This window comes from Xyrauchen texanus, chromosome 41 (genome assembly GCF_025860055.1).
Source record: "Xyrauchen texanus isolate HMW12.3.18 chromosome 41, RBS_HiC_50CHRs, whole genome shotgun sequence".
Lineage (NCBI taxonomy): Eukaryota > Metazoa > Chordata > Actinopteri > Cypriniformes > Catostomidae > Xyrauchen > Xyrauchen texanus.
Window position 1 is genome coordinate 15,285,157 of NC_068316.1, and position 22,472 is coordinate 15,307,628.

General features: G+C 36.9%; 2 protein-coding genes across 3 annotated transcripts; one reads left to right on the forward strand and one right to left on the reverse strand.

Moving 5' to 3' along the window:
• The first annotated feature begins 1,667 nt into the window (after positions 1 to 1,667).
• On the forward strand, positions 1,668 to 17,434 carry LOC127634410 (importin subunit alpha-5-like). Of its 2 annotated transcripts, none has more exons than XM_052113951.1 (14): positions 1,668 to 1,782; positions 4,676 to 4,809; positions 5,017 to 5,130; positions 5,235 to 5,334; positions 5,418 to 5,512; positions 5,772 to 5,903; positions 7,864 to 7,952; positions 8,028 to 8,127; positions 8,471 to 8,634; positions 8,811 to 8,889; positions 8,998 to 9,123; positions 9,219 to 9,346; positions 14,109 to 14,284; positions 15,527 to 17,434. In XM_052113951.1, exons 1-14 carry the CDS (start codon positions 1,668 to 1,670, stop codon positions 15,712 to 15,714), a joined length of 1,740 nt encoding a protein of 579 aa, XP_051969911.1. In that variant the 3' UTR covers positions 15,715 to 17,434. The 2 variants fall into 2 exon arrangements, with proteins under 2 accessions (XP_051969911.1, XP_051969913.1); XM_052113953.1 differs by lacking the exon at positions 1,668 to 1,782 and adding an exon at positions 1,964 to 2,020.
• Positions 17,435 to 18,306: 872 nt separating this feature from the next.
• On the reverse strand, positions 18,307 to 22,429 carry LOC127634416 (protein FAM162B-like). Its single transcript, XM_052113962.1, has 5 exons — positions 22,236 to 22,429; positions 21,578 to 21,673; positions 19,230 to 19,341; positions 18,728 to 18,836; positions 18,307 to 18,630 (listed from the first exon to the last, which is right to left on the reverse strand). Exons 1-5 carry the CDS (start codon positions 22,336 to 22,338, stop codon positions 18,517 to 18,519), a joined length of 534 nt encoding a protein of 177 aa, XP_051969922.1. The 5' UTR covers positions 22,339 to 22,429; the 3' UTR covers positions 18,307 to 18,516.
• Positions 22,430 to 22,472: the final 43 nt, after the last annotated feature.

Sequence of the window (22,472 nt, forward strand, 5' to 3'; positions counted from 1 at the left end):
TGCTGGTCGAAGTGGATTGTGAAGGGTGTTAATACATTCAGTGACCTATATTATAGTGGTGGGTTGAGATCGTTTGAAAATTTGGTCCAACATTTCAGGATTCCTGGATCTCAGTTCTTCGGGTTCTTACAGATGCGCCACCTGCTCTGTACTATTGTTGGGAGTAGCATACACCCCCCTAAAAGGGTAGATACTCTAGAAGTGGTGATTACTGCTTTTGGAAAAGGTCATGAGGCATCTGTTTATTACTCCCCGCTAATTCAGAGTCTGGGGGTCGGAGCTATAACTTCCCACAAGAGATTATGGGAGAGATTTAAACATTATTGGAGGATGGAGTGTGGACTAGGATTCTAAAAAAGTGTTGTCTACATCTAGAGATTCAAGGATGCATCTGATGCTATTTAAGATTTTGAATCGATTATATTGGACACCCTCTAGATTGTATAGACCTGGTATTAAAGACACCTGCTGGCGATGCCAATCAGAAGACAGGGGCCCATGTTTTTTGGGGATGTGTTAAAATACAGGAATTTTGGTTGAAGATTCAAAGATTTATGTGTGACGTGTTGGACACACAATTTTCATTTTCCCCCAGACTCTGCATTTTGGGTGATGGGGAAGTCATTAATTTTGGGGATAGCCACTTGAAAGGTTGGGTCCTGGCCATGGTTATGGAGGCCAGGCAAATAATTTTCAGGGGGTGGAAGATGGTTGGAGTATATTAATTTATATAACTGATTCTATATTTTATGTTGTGTTTTTTGTGGATGGAATCAATAAAAATTTTAATAACAAAAGATTAATAAATGTTGTAAAAGTATTGTTCATTGTAAAGTTCATGTTAACTAATGCTGTTAAACTAATGTAACTACTGGAACCTTATTGTAAAGTGTAAATATATCTTTGTGAGATATTAAAAAGAATATATAAAATAAAAATATTGATATACAAACGCGAGGCAGCTGCACTATTAAACTGCACAAGTTTAATTGAAAATATACTCCCGCAACACTTTGTTGATGTTGTCTTGGTGTTAGTTGTGTGGAAAATATTGACTATAATCGGATTTGTAGACAGAAGAGTGCAAAACTCGCCGCACCACTGTGATCAAATAACGTCATGCGCGTGCACGAGAGGGGCAGTCAGAATCCGGCAGGGCGCAAATTTCGGCACAACTCCAGTAATAACATGCATATTAAATATAGCTAATAAAATGATATTTTGAATATTATACATGTATATTACTAGTATTGATAGTATTTATATTGTTATTATGTATACTATTACCGGTACATATGGCTTTATTATATTATTAAATTTGAATAAGTGACAAAGCAGAGAAAACAGGCGGTGTTTAGCAGGGTGGTGAATTCTGTTTTAAGCGTTTCTCTTCACTCTGAGTAGTTCTGTTAGCATTAGGCTATAACATGTTCATATTTAATTAACAGGTGAATACAGGTGTAATAATCAGCAAATGTGCGACTTTTATATCTGTGGTATTTTTTTATGATAATCTCAATAATAGTAGTACTACAGACACATCGTGATAAGATTATTTATATTTTGGAGAAAATCTGCTATATCTCTGTAGATGTCAAAATCACAAAGTACAGGGCAGACGATTATTCACTGCTAAACCTATAGTTACACAAAACTGGCAACTACACATGCGCTTCGCACACGATGTTCTCTCACTATGCGCATGCGCATTATCACCATACCGGCGGAGGCTGAACTGTAGCAGCTTAAACGAAGCAGGGATAAACCAGACCGTTTTCACAGGTGAGTGCGTCTAAATTGATTGTTTGTGGTTAGACGGTTTTATTCAACGTAAAGTGTATAAAATTTGACAAATACAAATGTTTAAACATAAATAAGAACAATCAGTCGGTCAGCCTTGTTGGCTGTGTTAGCAGGGGAGCTAACAGACGCTGCTGCGCAGATCTGGGAGGGGGAGGCGAGTCTGACGTTTAAACGATATTTCCAAAGAATCTGCCCTTTAATCGATGATCACTCATCGGTAAAAACCTAAAATTACATTTAATTGACTTATATCAATGATCGCCGCTTCATAGACGGTTTTGCGGCTTAATTGGTGTGATTGGCGGGGTGTTTTTGAGGTCGAAATGGTCTCCTTCACTGCGGGTATAAACGCCCGTGAGAAGACACACTGGCAGATTATTTATCCGTTGTTTCTTACTAATATCACAATAATCAACGTAGTCGGTTAATAAGTGATGGTGGTAGGACAGTTAAACACATGACCTGTGTTGATTATGTATTAGGGATCTGCGTTTCCATGCGACAAACAGTTTCTTGACATAAAATGAGAATATTCAGACTGGTTAAACAAACTATTGACACAAAACCTCGACAGATGTTTCTGTTTGATGGTTTAAACCCGCACGGAAGTGACTGACAAGCTCTGACAGCATAAAAATCCACGTCTCTTTGTTGCTGTCAGATTGGTAAAGTGCAATGTCAGTAATTAACTTTTACATTAAAAGGCAATATTTACTCGTGGATTTTTTTTTTAGAAGCATTTATTAACCTATATAAGGGCAATTTTGTTCTAACCATTCAAAACAAACTGTCTCATTTGTTGATGTTAATTTAATCAATTCATTGATACAAATTCTAGTAATATTTTACAATAAGTTTCTATTATTCATTAACATTAGTTAATGCATTAGGTATCATGAACAATCTTTGTTAATGTTAATTTATCAAAATATTATTGTTCATAGTTAGTTCATGTTTACTCATAATGCATAACTAATCTTAAAATATAGCCAATTATTTTAATTTAGATATTAACATAAAGATTAGTAAATGCTGTAAAAGTATTAATCATTGTTTTGAGGATTGATGACCTCTTAACCTAGAAATGTAATCAAAAGCAACTCATATTTTATGCCATAATATGTATAAATGGGACTAAAGTAAAATATTAAAGCAATATTCCTGGTTCAGTACAAGTTAAGATCAATCAACAGCATTTGTTGCATAGTATTGATTACCACATATATTAATCTTTAAAAAAGCAAAACTCTGGGTCACAGTGAGGCACTTACAATGGAAGTGAATGGAGGCCAATCTGCAAACATTAAAATACTCAATTTCAAAAGTTTAGCCACGACAAGACATAAACAATACACATGTTAACATGATTTTAATGTGATAAAATCACTAAGTAACATTTTATTGTGTAAAGTTATAGCCAATTTTACAACTTTGTTGCCATAATGATGTAATGTCAACAACCCCTAAAATGACTGTAAGAATTATGCTAAATTATAATAAGCTCAAATAATACATCAGTATTAACATAATAATTCATTTGTGCTTTAATACATTTATAAAGTTCACATTTCTGCCGTTAAAACCTCTAAAAATTGGCCCCATTCACTTCCATTGTAAGTTTTTTTGTATTTATTTTTAAAGAAAAGGAGGGATGAGTTTAAATAATTGTTTGTGGAAATCAACATTATGCCACAAATACATGTATATGTTACAAATAAAAACAAAAGAATTCATTACACCAGGCCTATGGTAACTTAATTTTGAAAAAGCCTCAGAATTCATGATCTTGAAAAATGGCCGTGTAATTTGATGTTATCGAAAAATTGTGCTATTATTTTAAATATTTGAAAATAATTTGTGAATTCACCTAAAACAATTCAGGTTGTGAAATCCAAGCTTTTATTATTCAGGTTGTGGATTTCAGGCCTCAAAATTCCGGTTGTTAAATAGTGGTTGAGAAATTCAGGAGGCAAAATTCGAGGATGACATCCGGGAATGCAAAGAAGAGCAAACGATTGTCGATGCAATCCATCTCTCTCTTGGATAATTGCAATGTGATGGAAACAGCTAAAACATTTATATATCGTCGCTGTCTGATGAAAAACACGTATCGCCAAAAAGCAAATTTTTCAAGAGCATGGAAAAAAGATTTCAGAACTGCCACTCACTGGATGTTTTTTGTTTTTAGCATCATTCAGAGTAAATTCTTGAGATTGTTGTGTGTGAAAATCACAGGAGATCAGCAGTTACAGAAAAACTCAAACCAGCCCATCTGGCACCAACAATCATCCATGCGATTATCTGATCAGCCAATCATGTGGCAGCAGTGTAGTGCATAAAATCAAGCAGATACGGGTCAGGTGCTTCAGTTAATGTTTACTTCAACCATCAGAATGGGGAAAGAATTTGATCTCAGTGATTTGGACCGTGGCATGATTGTTGGTGCCAGATGAGCTGGTTTGATTATTTCTGTAACAGCTGATCTCCTCAGAGAATGGCCAGACTGGTTCGAACTGACATAGTCTACGGTAATGAAGATAACCACTCTGTACAATTGTTGTGAGAAGAATATAATCTCAGAAGGCTATTTTGAGATGCGGGTCGGTGCTGTTTTGGTGGCACGACCTTACACATTATTAGGCAGGTGGTTTTAATGATAAAACCATTTAATGTGGCTGATCGGTGTATATCTTGTCATTGGTGTAAAAAATAATTGGTGTATGGAAATAAGTAACATTCAGTGATCTTTTGAAACAATCTGTTTAAGCCTGTCATCTAACAGAGATCAAGCTTAAATCCCCATGCAACTCTTTTAATGAGGCTTGTTGATTTCTCTTGTGTTTATATTCCTTTGATCATGTCTTTCCAACAGACAGCGCCATGAGTCAGGGAAAGGACAATGCACGTCTCAAAAGCTATAAAAACAAATCACTCAACACAGACGAGATGAGGAGGAGGAGGGAAGAGGAAGGCCTGCAACTTCGCAAACAAAAGAAAGATGAACAAGTAAGAGAATTGAAGATATGTCCGTGGCTTTAAGTGCAGGTTTTAGTAATAAAACTGAAATCTGTGTTGGTTAATTTTGCCAACGTTTTGCTTTTGACTGGGTTAAATGTGTTAAGGAATAAAGTACAACATGTCAGTAGTCTGAGGTACAGCACAGCTTGGTATTTTTTTTACCACAGTGGGCTGAGAATCTTTGTGTTCTTACAGCTGTTCAAGCGCAGAAATGTGGCCACAGTGGAGGAGGATGGAACACTGGAAGAGGATGGAATGTCAGACAGCGGATACCTGGAATCACAGGCCAACAACATGGACCAAATCACGGTGAGAATGTTAAATAGAAGTTAAACTGACTTGTACATTGTTTCATATTGATGAAAAGAATCCATTGACTTCATCTTTTGTTTTTCACTCCATCCCCATCATAGGGAAGCGTTATATCTGAGGACATGATACAAATGATCTTCTCTAGCTGTCCTGAACAGCAACTTATAGGAACACAGTGCTTCAGAAAACTCTTATCTAAAGGTGAAAGACTCATTCAAGTGCTGACATAATCATATTTATTATGAAAAGGACTTGCTGACAAACTTTTTTTAACCCTCTATTAGAACCTAATCCGCCCATTGATGAGGTCATTGCCACCCCTGGCGTCGTGGACTGTTTCGTTGAGTTCCTGAAGAGGAGGGAGAACTGCACGCTACAGGTAAGCTTAATAGGCTGGAACTGGGTGATGGTAAAACGAATCATACAGCCTGTTGCCAGAAGAACAGCCTGCAGACTAAGCCCCCAAGTTGAGACAGTGAGTCATCAAGCATGGAGCGTTCCCAACACAGGCTCACACTGTTGGAATGTGTATATTTTGCAAGACACTTTGGTGTCTTTATTTAATCCTCTTGGCTCTTGAATGGTGCATTAGTGGATGGCTCTCTACTGTATGGTAACAGGCATCTGTCTCTATGCAGTTTGAAGCAGCGTGGGTTCTGACCAACATCGCTTCAGGCACATCCCTCCAGACACGCGTGGTCATCCAGGCTGGGGCAGTGCCCATTTTCATTGAGATGCTCGCCTCTGATTTCGAAGATGTACAAGAGCAGGTTTGATTCCCAATAAACTAAATAAAAATGCTGAAATTTTTAAATGTATATAAGGACAGGGCAATATAGCTTTAAGCTGAAGTGTGTTATATGTGTTAAAATACTTTCTTCTTTCCATTCTATCGTCTATATGCAGACATAACTATAAGTAAGCTATTCATTGGTTAATTTTGGTTGGTCTCAGTGGCAATATAAAAATTATTGTGTTTTGAGAGTCTCGCTTAGACCCACCTCAGCAGCGTTACACAACCGATGGTTTGAGATGGGGGCGGGACTAACTGACTGTTTGACCATCTGCATGCAAGCGGTTTTGAAAACATTGTTTATTTTTGCAATTCCTTTTGGTTGCAATAATGGTTCAGGAATTACACACTTAAGCTGATAAAATGAATATATCTGTATTTTACAGCCTTTTTACAATTTTCAATATCAATATTTATGTATTAGCTCTTAAAGCGGAAGTGTGAAATTTCTCCACCATCAAACAGAATTGCAAAAATAAACAGTCTTTAAACCGCTTTCTAAACACACACTTTATCTCTCATTGGCTGAACTAACAGACAGTCCCACCTAAATTAATGTCATTGGTTAAGCCAATGCTTAGGGCTGCACAAAATATCTAATTTAGATAAATATCGCAAATGTACAAATCATAACGTATGCATAACGGAATGATGTTTAATACAATTCACTCAGATAATTTAATACAGTAATGTTCAAGGTGATGCAGAGAAAAGGCTGGGCGTTAATTGGCTGGGTGCTGTAACTGTCACTGTCCTGTGCTTTAACTGTGTGTGTGCGCAGATAATAATGAGACCAGACGGCGGTATAAAAACTCAAAATTGGCTTGTTTATTGACCACTGTGGTCTGTGTGGATATATCAAAGGATGGGTTTAATTTAATTGACTCCAGATGAAATCATTCCTCTCAGTCAAGTTCAGCACGTACTGACAACAAGCAAGTTAAACCAGAAAGCAGAAAGCGAATTTCTATAGCAAGTGCTTATGGACATCATTTTTCAAAACAAAAGTCCCACATTGAATGAACTAATTTTGAAATGAATACAAACATGAATTACAGTGTAAAGATTAAATAAAATATTTTACATTTACTTTTAGGATATCCCACAATATGGTGAAATTTGTCTTCATATTCAGATGCCCTTTACAAAAAAAAAAATAATACAAATAATACATTAAGAGGAATTTTAATATGCTACATAACTAATGGTAAAACTGTACATATTATACACAGTCTATATTCAATTTGGAACAAAAGACAATTATGTATGTGATCTGTATGATAGATGGTTCTTCTTTATTCCAATAAACCAGTTTATTTGGGCAGTGGGGATTCCGTTTGCTCTGATGATGTCATCATAGAATTATCTTATCGCATATCAAATTTTTTCCCTAGTTGGGCTGAAACATCAGGGAAATCAACCAACTAATAACTTTTAATTACTTCTGCATATTAAGCTGGGGTAGGAAAAAGTTTTAGAACATCAAAATAATTACACACATCAGCTGTGTGTTTTGACAATTGTCGCCAACTGGTTTCAAAATGCTTAATATGAGTTTTTCCACTGCAAGAACACAAAGAAGAATGATATTTTATCACTAATATTTCCTAGTCCTAATTTATATTTAGGGTTTGTAATGGAATTACACTTTTTGTCTATTTGATGGGGCAAAAATAGACCTAATTAACCATAGTTAAATGTCTTGTGTTTGATAGCAGGTTAATTTAATCACTTAATTATGTTTTCCTATTAGCCTCATTCCAGACAGGTTTATAGTATGATAGATAAAGGAAGCCAAATTGCCTGCATAAACCACAGCAACTGTTCTGCAATGTTTCGATTTATCTCTATTGGTTGTACATGCTGGTTTGAAGTATAGAAAGCTGTAACATGGTTATGGGTGAATTGATGTTTTTGAGTCTTTATGTTTGCTGTAGGCGGTGTGGGCTTTAGGCAACATTGCAGGAGACAGCACAGAGTGCAGAGACTATGTTCTGGACTGCAACATTCTACCCTCTCTAGTACAGTAAGTCCTGCAACCAATTGCTTTTGAAAATGTATTGTGTAATGGTTGTCTTAATAATACAGATTCCCCTTGCAGGTTATTGGCCAAACAAAATCGTCTGACTATGATGAGGAATGCAGTTTGGGCTCTGTCTAACCTGTGCAGAGGGAAAAACCCACCCCCAGATTTCGCCAAGGTAGCAGGAACCTCTTTTTATATGTAATCATTGCAGGAAGGGGCAATCCACAAACAAAGCATTTACTGTGATTTTTGCTCTTTAAGTAAAACACATATCAGTAAGTTGTTGCCAAAGGTCTATCTTTACTGCTAACGCTGTTGGCTCCTAATATGACTAATTGATTTTGTTGCACTTCTAAGTCCCTTTGGATGAAAGCCCCTGCCAAATGAATAAATGCAAATGAGGAGAGTTTGAAAGATGAAAAGGGCCTGCTGTATTTCAAGCAAGCATATAAAAAAGTCAATTCTGACCTAAATTTATGCTTAACGATGTGTGTGTACATTGTATTTGTCTTTTACAGGTATCACCATGTCTAAGTGTTCTCTCCTGGCTGCTGTTTGTGAACGATACCGACATTCTGGCCGATGCATGCTGGGCTCTTTCTTATCTCTCTGATGGACCCAATGAGAAGATCCAGGCTGTCATTGACTCAGGAGTCTGCCGCAGACTAGTGGAACTACTGCTGTAAGAAAAGATGGATAGAACAATTAAGTGCTGGGATAATAGAGACAGTAATGAATAGCTTTAGGTTTTGATCAATTTCAATGGAACCTCTCTTGAAAAATATTTTTGAGGCTGCTATTTAAAATTGAATTGAGTATGAACAGCTTTTTGAGTTGTTGTTTTCATATTTGTTGCAGACATGCAGAATATAAAGTGGTGTCCCCTGCTTTAAGAGCTGTGGGGAACATTGTCACGGGAGATGACCTGCAGACTCAGGTGAAACTTATATTCTCTGTACTGTACTGTAATGATATTGCTATTACTTCAATTCACTTTGTGCTTAACACATCTAAAAGTTAATACCATATGACATCTCATAAACAGGTGATTCTTAACTGCTCTGCCCTGCAAAGTCTCCTTCACCTGCTGAGTAGCCCGAAAGAGTCCATTAAGAAGGAGGCATGTTGGACTATTTCCAATATCACAGCTGGGAACCGTGCACAAATACAGGTATGTCCATATTTAAACAGGTGATTGTTTTGATTATCTGAATGTTCGTCTTTGCATCTGGATGACTGTGCTCTATCCATCTGTGTAACCTGTAGATGGTGATCGATGCAGACTTGCTTCCCCCAATGATCCATATCCTACAAGTAGCCGAGTTCCGTACAAGGAAGGAGGCAGCCTGGGCAATTACAAACGCTACATCTGGTGGCTCTGCTGAGCAAATCAGGTGAGAGGGGTCATGTCTCTCATAAGATCCCCTTCCATTTGAAAGTGCACATTTTTAGGTTAAAACTGTGGTAAAATGAAAAGAATCTCTTAAAAGGGCATTATGTAGTTCTCTCGCTAGTGTTAGCAGTGCTCTTCTTCGTGTACTTTTAAGTACTGATACAACAGTGGTGTTAGACGCTGGACTGCCATCAGTCGATCTGCATGATCATCTCACGCCAGCTTTGGAATGTCATTTGCATCTAAAGTTATTTATTATAATTAATATAATATAATTGCTTTGCCTAAAAACAAACTTCAGACAGTCTATGTTTCACATTATTTCTTAAGACTGCTTGCCGTGAAATAAACCTCAATTATCTATCGATACAGAATGTCGTGGTAAAGCAAAGATTAGAATTGTTTTTGATGATCAAATTTAGCATGTCCATGAATACCGTATTTGAAGAACTCGTTTTGTGTCCAAGCAACCAAAGTCATGGTTTACACAAAATACACAACCATCACTGTGCCAAGCTACTAAACGAATAAAGACATATGACATTTCATAGAGGTGGAGGTAGATGAGCCACCCCATACTATAGCTGTGATAGCAAAGAATAAAAAAATCACACATTGCTTTCTGGTTGCGTTTGTAAACACAGCTGAAAACTGTCTGTTATTAACATATGTTGACTCACACGTCATTTTAAAACGTTTGAGGGAAACTTGTATTCGTTTTATGTAAATTCCACTGTCTGTTTTAGAGAGTGGCCTGAACAATTCATAATTCCTTACCTGTCCAATAAAAAAAAAGCAACATCGGCATCACTACTCATGTAGTGTTTCCCATTAATTACCTAACGAATTTGTGCCGCCAGTTTCAGAATGATCCGAAAATATTTTTACACTTCTCATAATAACATAAAAGATCTCTAATGTTGTGTTTTATGCCGTTGCTTCAGCAAAGCATCTCTAAGTTAGTTAGAACACCACCCACTTGTCAGGGACAAGTGGATTTTTGAAGGGGCAAGTGAAAAGAATTTGACTTGCCTGATGGGACAAGCAGACTAATTAAAATGTCAATAAAATAATAAACAGCTATATTTGTTATAGCCTAAGCTATTATAAAGTTCTTATTCTACTGTTGAAAGTAACAAAGAGCACATCATTTTATAATTCGCAAGCGATCTAGTAACAGGCCAACTGCGCCCTGTTTGATTAACAGTCGCCGTATTTGTGTGTGCTGAAAATGCATGTGTTCCAAAAATGCTTGCACTGATGCGCATCTGAATTGTCAAATACATTTCAAAATTCTGCCAAAATGCCCATCTTGGTGAGGTATTCATGTAAATACAGAGAGTGATGTCTAAATTGAATGTAAACAGTGGAGAAAAAAAAGCGGATTTATATTAAAATGTCAGACTTGTAAGTATAAATATAAGCTAATAGACCTGCTGCTGTCTAGTGTGTCATTATAATAATCAAACAACCTTAACAAGAAAATGAGAAAACCACTCGCTGCTCTTGAATGAAAAACTTAAGTAGCTTTAAAAAGTATTAAAGTATTATAATCATACAATAAATACCAGTAGTAATTTTATGTTGCATTTTATGTTGCATTTTATTCTGAATAAATACTTTAAACTGCTGTTAAAAACTTTTATAGCTGTTAAAAAAGCACTGAATTTTCTTAATTTGTATTTTTTTATTGTATTATTTTGAATCTATTTCTATTCATTGATGTTTTTATTGTTATTTTATTACTGAGTGTTTACTAGTCATGAGTAATTACTTGAAACCATTCTCCCATAATTAACATATTAGTTAGTGTTATTATTGGTTGTGGTTTTGAAGCTTGTATTTAGAATTGTCAAATTTCACTACCGACTACTGAAGATTTGGTATTATGATAATGTATATCCTTTATTGTACATGGTAGATCTTGTTGCAATAACATGATGAAAAAGTAGATCTCATTCCATAGAAGTTTGAGCACCCCTGCTGTTAATGGTGGCAATGGAGGCGTTTGTTTATTTGACTATCATAAGTAACATAAAATAATTATCATATGACAATAGCATCCTCCGCTACCCAGTGAAGTTTACATTTCTGTCGCAGAAAATTTTGTTGATTGCATAGGTACACTATTAGGCTGGGCATCATTCCTAATTTTAGAAAAATATACGACATGTTACTTGAGCACGTAACTTAAATGTCCTTTTTTCTCTCTGGACAAGTGAATGACCAATTTACTTGTCCGGAGTACAAGCATATGACAATGCTTAATGTCCAGACCTGGCTCATATGTATGCCCTAGTCAAGTTTTCACCATTTGTGACTACAATAAACTCGGTCTCATTTTTGCTCTGTGGGTGTGACGTTTTTGCTGTGTTATCACCATCCATATCTATACAACCAATGTTTTTATGATTAAATTACTACTAGAGCACAAAATAGTTTACAAGAGCACAAAGTTCTTCATATATCTAGCCTCTTACTTTAGCTCTCAAAGTGCACCAGATGGATGCATTTAACTATAAAATGTACAAAATACACCTACCACAGTCTCACAAAACCCTGTCGGAAACACTCATGGTTTTCTCAATCATCAAATCTTTCCACCTTGTGTATGCCATACAGATATTTATTCAAATTATACTTTCTGTCTTCTTGCTTCTGACCTTTTTCGCTTCTTCGGCAGTACAGCTGCTCTCTGCTTATAAAGCTCAATAATAAGTGTTTTAGATTGTATTCTTTTTGCTCTTTGCATCACAAAACAAGCTAATCATAGCCAAGTGTATCTACATAAGCGGCAGCCAATGAGCACAAGGAATTTCTTCTTCGACCTTTAGTGTCATATGATCATGGTGAAACACATTGAAGGGGTGACCCACACCATGTATAATAAAACACTTCTTATAGAAAACTATTATGAGTACAGTCTTCATCTCATGTGAGTGTACACCATTAGGATCACTCTTCACAAAAACACAATTCATTTGTTAATGTGTACAACTTCTTAAATTAGCCCCAAATTACTGAATGCACCTTTAACAAAAGAACAGGTACTAGTGATGCATCGAAATGAAAATTCATGGCCGAAACGAAAAACCAATCATTCTGGACTCTGGTCTTTGTTTGGATTAAATGAACAAATTCTAAATGTTATTATTAGGGGTACACTAAAACCACTTTTTCTGTAACTATGCATTTCATTATAAAATAGAGTAGACAAAGAAGAATTATATTAAAGAATTTGTAGCCTATTAAGAAAACCATTTATTTTACTCTACTGGGTTATGCAGCATCAAAATGATCAGTTATTCCAGTGAGAATCTTCAGTGAACATCAAGCCAGTTCTATGGCACACATATATTATATGCATCATGCACACTCTCGAGCAAAAAACACAGCCGTCATGTCAGCGCGCACCTGCAACTCAGCAGGGTTGAAAAACGTTATTAAGGTTTACATTGGAGAAGCTATATACAAAAATGGTGACACTCGCTGCTGCTGAGAAGTGCATAAAATTACATCTTGCCGATTTTTAAGCGATGTTACTTCTGACGAGAGCTGCAACAAAAAAGGTATTTCCAGAAGCGATCTCTTGCAATTTGAGTTTTTTTCTTTTGATCACTCAAAAACAAACTCACACACAGCGCAAGCCCCACTATCCTCTGTTGCTAGTTCTAAAGTGATGTTTTCGAACTAGCAATGAAGGCTTCAGCTGTATCAAAGCAAGGTGCTGAATCTGTGGCAGAAGATAGTAGTTCCACTCACAAGAGCATTTTAGAGACGAAAACCAGAAAATGTCTTAAGATAAAACCCTGAACTATGTCTTAAACTGTGGGAACCATGGTATAAGTGGAATAACTGACTCCGGCCCATTGAATTATTGAAAAATAATGCGGTAATACGGTCACGATGCACAGCGTCAATTATTACTTGCTTATTAAACACATCCTTTGCAATTTACAAACTATTCTATAGACTTTGAATATAAAGTATGAGTCATATGGACTACTATAGTGTTGGATTTATGCTACTTTATTGTCATAATGTAGCTTGATAGTAACAGTTATGACACAGAATGACACACATCGGAGCACTGGAAAGCGCTACTAATTAAAGCACTAATAACCAAGAGTGTGATCACTTCACATCTGGGGATATGTGACAGCGTATGTGACAATGTGCAGCGTAAAGTGTGTGTTAGTTTCTGTTCAAATTTACAGCCAAGATTTTCTGCCTTTTTTCTCTTTCGGCTAAAAACCAGAAATAGATATTTATGCCATTTTCGGGCAAAATTTTGGTGCATCCCTAGTACAGTGGTATGCGAGTGCCAAGAGTTGGTCATGGAAAACCTGCAAATATCAGGGAATTTTAAAATTGTGATTTCTTGGCCTGGACAAGTCATAGAATTAATAAAGTAGTCCTGAGTTATGCATGGCTCAAATAGATTTAATTGGCTAGAAGTTTGTCTTTGTGTGCGCAGTTTCTGTAAAATGAATTTTAAAGTTCCAATCACGATTATCCGGTTAAGTTATGAATATCATTTATCAAGTTACGGGAACCTGGTTAAATCAAATTTAGCCGAGAGGTTTTGCAACTTTTACTTGTATGGAACATTTTCAGTTTTATTGACAGCATCTTAGACTGGATTAGATGTAATTGTTAGCTAGATGTTTTCACAGACCTTATTAATATTCTGTTGAAATGGATACTTCTAAGTGGGACAACCAAGGAAGCTATACATTTTAATGTTTTGATTCTTTCCTCAGGCACCTTGTTGATCTTGGTTGCATCAAACCCCTATGTGACCTCCTGACACTGATGGATTCAAAGATCGTACAGGTGGCCCTGAATGGCCTGGAGAACATCCTACGACTGGGTGAGCTTGAAGCTAAACGAGGAGGAGGCATTAACCCCTACTGCGGCCTCATTGAGGAGGCATATGGTATGTTGGTAACGTTTGGTAATCATGAAACAGCATTTGCAACCCATTTTACTTACATAATGTGATATATTTCTCAGTAGGACTGGTGGACCCGATGTATCGCGATCTTCATTTGAACGATAGCGTTATATTAAAATCCCAAAATTGATCTTTTACTTAACACGCAACTCTCGACAATGCGAGTAAATCACTCGCTTATGAGACCAAATTTCGTGCTATGCGACTTAAAATTGCCACTAGCTGGTAAATGTTCAGATTTTACTCAGCACTATATTGTACTATATTGGCAAAGAATTTCTACATCGTTTCACTGGTTGTTGAGATTTAAAGTTTGATTTGACGACTCCTGTAAATAATATATCTCTTAATATTATTTCTGTTCCTTTGTCAATTGTTGATCAAAAATAAACGAAACTTTTAATTCTGATCTATTCCAGCCATTCGGGTCCTCTCTCTTTTATATGTGCTAATTACAGACACTCTTTACAGAACTGCTAGTTTTCTTAAAGAGACATTACCCATTTTTTCACGTGTTCTACAAATCAATGTAAATACTTGTAACTAGTATAAATTAATAATAAAATATAATATATACAATATAATAACTAATTAATTGATGGAATACATGGTTTTGCACATTTTTAAAAAGCTGGATCATCATGCCAGATTTGTTAAATTAATATTTTTGTTATGTACCTAGTTAGGTCCAAATAGCATTATCTGGGAGAGATTTTCTTTCATTTGTAACTAAATGGACTTTATAACTGAAATATACCATATGAATCGTTATTGAATTGAATTGAGAGCTTGTGAATCGGAATATAATTGGGAAATCTGTATCAATACCTAGCCCTGTTATAGCAAAACGGGTTATTTAATGAGAAAAAAAGGGTGGGTGTTGTGGGCATATCAGCATCTAGATGCCTTGATTGGTTATTGGAGGAGAGATGTTTTTACATTTTTACAAATGATTATAAAAAGCATTTTTTTTCTTTGGTGTAACATGCACTGATGAATTGTGCACAGTAAGACCAGAAATGTGTATTAAGGAAGTAAACAGGCTCAATTATGATTTCATAATGACTTAAAGATAATTAATTATTTGGTTGATTGCCCACTTCAACTCCTAACAAATTCCAGATATTGCTTCATACATTTACTGTACACTAAAATTCCAGACATTTTCGTGACAAATGCTTCGTAAGGTGCTGAAGCTTATTTTTATCTACTGCTTTCTCATAGGACTGGATAAGCTGGAGTTTCTTCAGGGCCATGAGAACCAGGAGATCTATCAGAAGGCCTTTGACCTGATCGAGCGCTTTTTCAGCACAGATGATGAGGATCCGGCTCTGGCGCCTGCTGTTGACCTCCAGCAGCAACAATTCCTGTTCCAGCAGTGTGAGGCTCCGATGGAGGGTTTCCAACTTTAACATCTCCCACCCCCTCTTCTCCAAGCAGTCCACCCTGGAGGGTGAGAGATGCCCTTCTGACCCAACAGAGCGAAGGATTCAATAAATGAAAATTTTTAATTAGAGTGTGATATACAAGAGCTTGTGTTGCCGGTCAACCCATTTTCCCCTCTTGTCCTACTTCCCTGGTTTCATTGGCACGACGGATGGCTCCAGGACAATGGTGACATCATCCCAGATGCAGAAAACCTGATGAAAACATGACCAGTAGACCCCTAGATATGACCTAAATATCTTACACAGATACTTCACTCCTTCATATCCTGTATTAAACTTTCATTCAACTCTAAGAAAAACAAGCAACGGGAGCCCTGTACCAAGAAATCTGGAAAACCGCATCCAGTGTTGTGTTGACAGAAGCTGGGAACTGACTTTGACAAGGGATATTCTTTTCTGTTGTAAAACACTGGACTGACCATGTGACTGTGTTTGCATGTCCCCAAATCCCCCCCCCCAAGTGGCATGGCCAATTTGCGCTGAAGAACTGAAAAGACGTCTACTGAAGGCAAGGCACTTTTACCTTCTCATTTGACCCATACAATTAAAAGACAGCCAGACGCACTGAGGGGTCCAGGCTTTCTGACTGATGGTGCCAGTCAGACAGCCTTTTACTTTTGACATGCATTAAACATGCATTCCAACAATCACTGAACTGTGCAGGTTCTGCCTCTCCTTTTGGGGTTACATATTTGCACCTTTGGAATTCCGGGAGTCAGAGGCTTCCCACTCACTGAGACTGCTAGACACACAAAAGCCAGGAAAGACAAACAAAGTTTCTGTTCGTATGTCCTGTGCATTGGACCTTTTGATACTTCAAGAGGACAATTTCACATGAGGATCATCTTCATCAGCACTTTACGTTCAGAACACCCTTTGTTTTAATTAAAACTTCTGTAGTGAGTTTTAGGCCCAAAGTCACTTCTCAGGATATTGAGATATAAAGGTGTGATGCATACCTTAATAATTACAGGATGTATTTACACCAAGTATTTAAGAGTGTGTTCTCATTGCCTCATCCCGGCTGAGAAAAATCAACCCCTTCAAAGCTTCCACCATCAATAAGTGACATTTTAACAAGCTGATGAAAATTGAGAACTGATGATAAAAAGGCTTAGCTTTCTGATGTGTGTTTTTGTGAGAGACAAACTTTAATATCTAATCATGCTGAATTCACACAAACACATTCAGACACATCATTTTCTGAACAGCTAGAAGAACTTTTAGATGTAAAATACAGAGCAGAAATCTGTGTTCAATTGAAAACAATTCTGTTTCATTTTATTACATTTTGTGGGGACTAGAATCTCTTAATACCGAAGGTGCCATAATTCTTATTTTAAAATGACAAACAACAAAACAAACTTTTAAAGACGACTGAAAATAATAAAAAATGACTGGGTATTAGCTCAAAAGATATGATTGTTTACTACATTCTTATTTCAATGTCAGATTCTTCCCAAGAGATGACCAGCTCTTTGTGTTCAATACTACTGTCCTATTGAAATTGTGTAACTGTTCTCTGTTACGCCATTTGCATAAATGCCGTTTCATGAATTCCAGTGGTCAAGACATTTAATTTAGTGTCTGTTAGCATATTAGTAGATTTTCACTCATCATTGACACTTGTCAGTGTTACACTTTAATTTTTACATATACTCAATCTACTTTTTGACTATGCATACATTCAATATACACATTTTGGCAACACTCTGCAATAAGGTTTTATTTGTTAACATTAATAAATGCATTAGGTGTTTTAAAGTAACCACATCTATTAATCATGTATAATGTGAATTTATGACAATACAAATACATGCTAGTTCATAATTAAATGGCTAATGTTAAAATATACAACTTTTAGTTTTAAAAATATTAGTATGTTGAAATAACATTACACCAAGATTAATAAGTGCTATAATTAAAGTGAACTAAGAATGAACAATACTTTTAAGGTTAATGAATACAACCTTATTTGTAAAGTGTCACCCACATTTTTGAAGGATATTATTAACAGATGAATTACCGAGCTGCTGTTCCTTCAGGTTGGTCGTTGCAGGCAGGCAGGCACAGACAATAAACCTCAGCTTTATGTGTTTCTTTTTGTGTAATTCAAGTAGTTTTAGCATTATTATTAAATGGTAAATATTAACTACATTTGGAAATTTTATGAAGAAAATGTGTGGTGGTTGCCCATGCAAAACACAACACCGTTAAGAGTGTTCTGTGTTGTTACTTTTTGACCCATGTTAAAAGACCCCATACCTAAATCTCCATATTTCAGTCCATCAATACAACTTTTTTTTTTTCCTTTGCATGTTTTAGTGATTGCAAGGTAAAAAAAAATCCAATTACTTTTTGTTTCAACAAACTGCACAACTTGAAGTATCATTGTCCACATAATGTGCAGGATAGTTTAAGTGCCAAAATGTAAATTCTGTCAATTGAATCACCCTCATGTTGTTCAAAACCTGTTCAGCTTTCTGGTAATACTTCCATTTTTTAAGACTATTTAACACGAACTAACCATACATTTATCCCCATTCATAGAAAAACAGACAATAAATACAAAATGAGACTAAGGATAGTTAAGTTTTTACTGGACATATACAAAAATCACACAATGAATACATCTTTAGTGGCCTCTCTTACACTACTCTAAAAATGTATTTGCTGGGTGAAAGAGCATCTGTAACATCTCCACTAGAGATCCAATGAAGCATGGCTTTAGAATAAATGGGCCTCTGGAGCTCAGTTGGAAACATCTCACTGGGCTTTCTCCACAAGAGCAGCTTCCTCCCTTGCTTTCTGCGCTTCCTCTTTCCATCGAGCCTTCTTCTCCATGTTACGAAGAGTCAGATTATCATGCCGACCTGCAGCCTGTGATGGAAAGCACTGACTATGTATGACAGACATATAATAAAGCTGAAAAGGTTAGTCATTAACCAACTGCACACTTTTTCAGTTGTCGCATTACCTGTTTGCCTAAGACAACCATAACAAGGCACGCCAAGATGGTAAGTCCCATCATGACATAGCAGGCCTTCACACGCAATCTATTCCGGGCAGCATCAATCATCTCAAATCTGAAAGTGACAAACTCAGAATTTTCAAAAGGCAGCAAAAACTGTGCAAACAACTGGGGGTTAGATACATCTACAAAGCAATGCTTATTAAAGTAGTGTCTAACTGAATATGATAATTGGAACTGCATGTAATGGTGGGTCATTGAGGACATGTTTGCTCTGTTTTGTGTCTAACCATCACAAACAAAGCCCACTCTGATCTTCTTCCAGATACCAAGAATTATACCAATTACCAGTCAGTACACTCGGGTAAATCTTGTTTGAGCCTCACAGCAGAAGGCCCTTCTGTTCCACCAATAAACTGGCACAACTTTATCCACATGACCTCATAAACCAACCACTGATCATTGGAGTTAGGAGTTTATCATATGTAAACAGGAATAGTTCACTTACGACACAAACTCTGGAATCTGTTCCCTGGTTTTGAATCGCCCAGACCACATCAACATCTTCTTATCCCACTCTGATGGGCAGTAGCCTGGCAATTTAAATCCAAGACGTTGTGCTAAGGGCAAGAAATGAATCACACAAGGAGTTAGTGAGAAGATATATCATAGTCCTGACTGAGAGAATACCTGATGAGATACCCTCTAGTTCAGACTGATTCTTGTAGAACAGGATAATTTCCTGTTTATTGCAACACAATTACACTCTTGCTGTGTCACGCACACGTTTTCAAAATCAATATGTAATTGACCGCGGTAAAGTTTGCGGTTTAAAATTCAGAATTTGATTGGCTATAAACCCGCTATGCACTGTCATAGACATGTAAATAATGTTGCATTTTATTCTTCATGATTTGTGAATTCAGATGACATCATCCTCCGCTCTGCAGTCGGTCGTTTACATTTTACGACTCCTCACTTTCTGATGCAAATAGCTCCAAAAGTTGAACACCTAGAAGACTGAATCCACTCTCATCTTGACCAGTCTGATTTGTGATTTTTTTCACAACAGTTTGTTTTCCTGTCAACCCTTTTTAAGTCCATGAGTCGGGACGGTGACAAATAAGCGCTCTTCACTTTCACATTTCCAGCAATCACGCAGTCTGGGTTCATTCAGATTCACTTGTTTTAGATAGAGCCTGATTTTTGAAAACTTTCACAATCACATTTGGTCATGTTTTATTGCATCTAACTGCTCAACCCCCATTGCCTTGAGTAATAACAGGAAATCAATTTATATTTCTAAACTCTGGCCATCTTCACAGGCCACAGTAGGCTCTACTTCATCTAAATGAAACTGCTCATGTGCCAGAGATTACTCCTCTGCGTGCTAATGGTGATATGCATGACATAGTTTGACCCCAGGTATAGACAGTGCAGGTCAGGACCAATAAGAGCAAACCTAATATCCTATATTAAGAAAATACCAAGTAAAAGTTAGCCAACATATAATAACCAGAGGTTACATTAACGGAAAATTGTCCGTCATTTAACGCATTTTACAAACACTGATGGATAATTTAAAATGCATTTTATTGAAATGATCTCCGATTTCAGTTTTGAAATCTTTGTTAAACTGCACATTATGTTTTGCCAAGTGCTAAACAAAAAATTAAATTGGAAAGAAATAGAAGCCTTAATTATGAAGAACAAAACATGAATAACAAACCGTATTTTGCTCATCATGTCTGCACGCACCGCGTGTGAAAGAGAAGCATGCGAGACCTGATGTGAAATGAAATCATCTGCTCCAGATAAACGCTTTTTAATTTTTATGTTAACATCACAGAATTTAGCATTTTTAGAAAATATTTAACCCAAAACGTAAATGTGTAAATAAAATGGAGAAAAGTTTCATGGGAATCAATATTAATGGACTAGTTCACTATGCCAACTAGCAGCATTAGTCAACAAGTTTGAGTTCCTCAAAAGATTCTTGGTGCCCTGGGGAACTTCCTGAGGTGGAAAGGCCCTAACAAATGTTTTTTACATTTACTTTTCAATTGTTGTTTTCTTTCTCACTTAGATGATGTGACAAAAAGTAACTGGGCCGCCCACAGCATCCGAAGTGGAAGCTGCGATTAAAATGTGGCTCCGCAACGCTAGAGACAAGGATGCGGGAAGGACCAGAAGATAAATGGCAGAGATCCACTGGTGCCCCTGAGGGGATTGATTTATACGTAATGTTTTCTAATGTGATTATTGTTCTGTTTCATGAAACGATCAGTTTTGTACTCAGTTTTAATATATATTTTCTTAATTTTTTCTACTTTCAACAAGTGCAATTACTATGCATATGCATTAATAGTAATGTTGTGGTATTCTTCAGGTACAAAGACCAAACTATTTTTATTATTTGTTGAGGACCTATTGAGCACACCCACATGGCGTACTGTGGCCCACATCCTGTGGCACACCCGGCTGCACTTTGTGGTTAGGTTTAAGCAGAGGCCAGACCCAGTCCAAAGCGTGGGCATATTGTGGGCATGGGGCCCACTCTCATCAGACACTTTGGGCTGGCCCACCTTGGCCCCATAATGCCCCACATTTCACACCGGATCAGTTTCTGCCCGCAGTGGCCCCACACGGGCTCCAAAGGGGCATCTTTGCTGTGAAGCGGGTTTATAACCAATCAAATTCTGAATTTCAAACCACAAACTATCTTTACCGCGGTAACCTCAACAACGCATAATGGAATAAAGTATTTCATTCAGCATTTTCAAGGAGGGAACATTTACGTAAAGAGTCACTCATATGCCAAGCCTTCAAATCAAGGTACGTGGATCAAGTACCAACCCTGTGCTGGGGTTTGTTGTGGTACAGATGCCTCCTCCTGAGGCTTGCTGCACAGTCTTCTGCAGCCAGTGTTCATCACTCCTCTCCGCAAATGCGCTACGAGGCAAAAACACATCAACAGGCTATAATGCAGTTCAGTTCAGGACGTATGATAATGTGTATACACCAAAAATAAGTTGGGTTTTGTCTTACACTCGGACTGATTTAAAGTTAAACAAAAATATCGCCATGGATGTACATGTACCAAGCTCAGCACTTTCCGCCAAGATACCGTTATTTTACTAATGTAGCTGATACTATAGTAAAATAAATTAAGCCAATCATCGAGCACCTTCAAGAAGCTTTCCGAATCATATTAATTTGAATTGTTTTATTCTTAATGATTGAGCCAATAAAGTAATACAGTTGTAAAAAGTTTATACGTTTATAATGTTGTGAGATCAGGTGGGTTTAAAAGTTAAAAAATTATTATAACAAGTCCAAGTATCAAACAACACATGAAAATACAATCTACGCAACAGCATGAATCACAAACTGGTTCATGCCAGTAGCACCAAAGCGAAACTACGAAACCATTTATTGAACTGAACTAATGCCACAGCTTGATCATACACTGTTTGGCTGCTTCCTAAACAAATATATTGCTGGAAATACTGACCTATTAACGTGCCAAAGGCAGCGCGATGCCCACCGATCATACTGGAGATCATGTCTTCTGAATAAACAATATAATTAAAGAGAGAAGACACCAGTTCTGTCATCCATGAAAACGTGCCAAATTGACAATGTCAGGTTTAGTTCCTCTCAGTAATGCCTGAATGTCAGTACAGGCTGATTCAATCAGCTGAAACACTGAAGGACCCTGAGCGGTCAATACATGGTAGCGCCTGTTCAT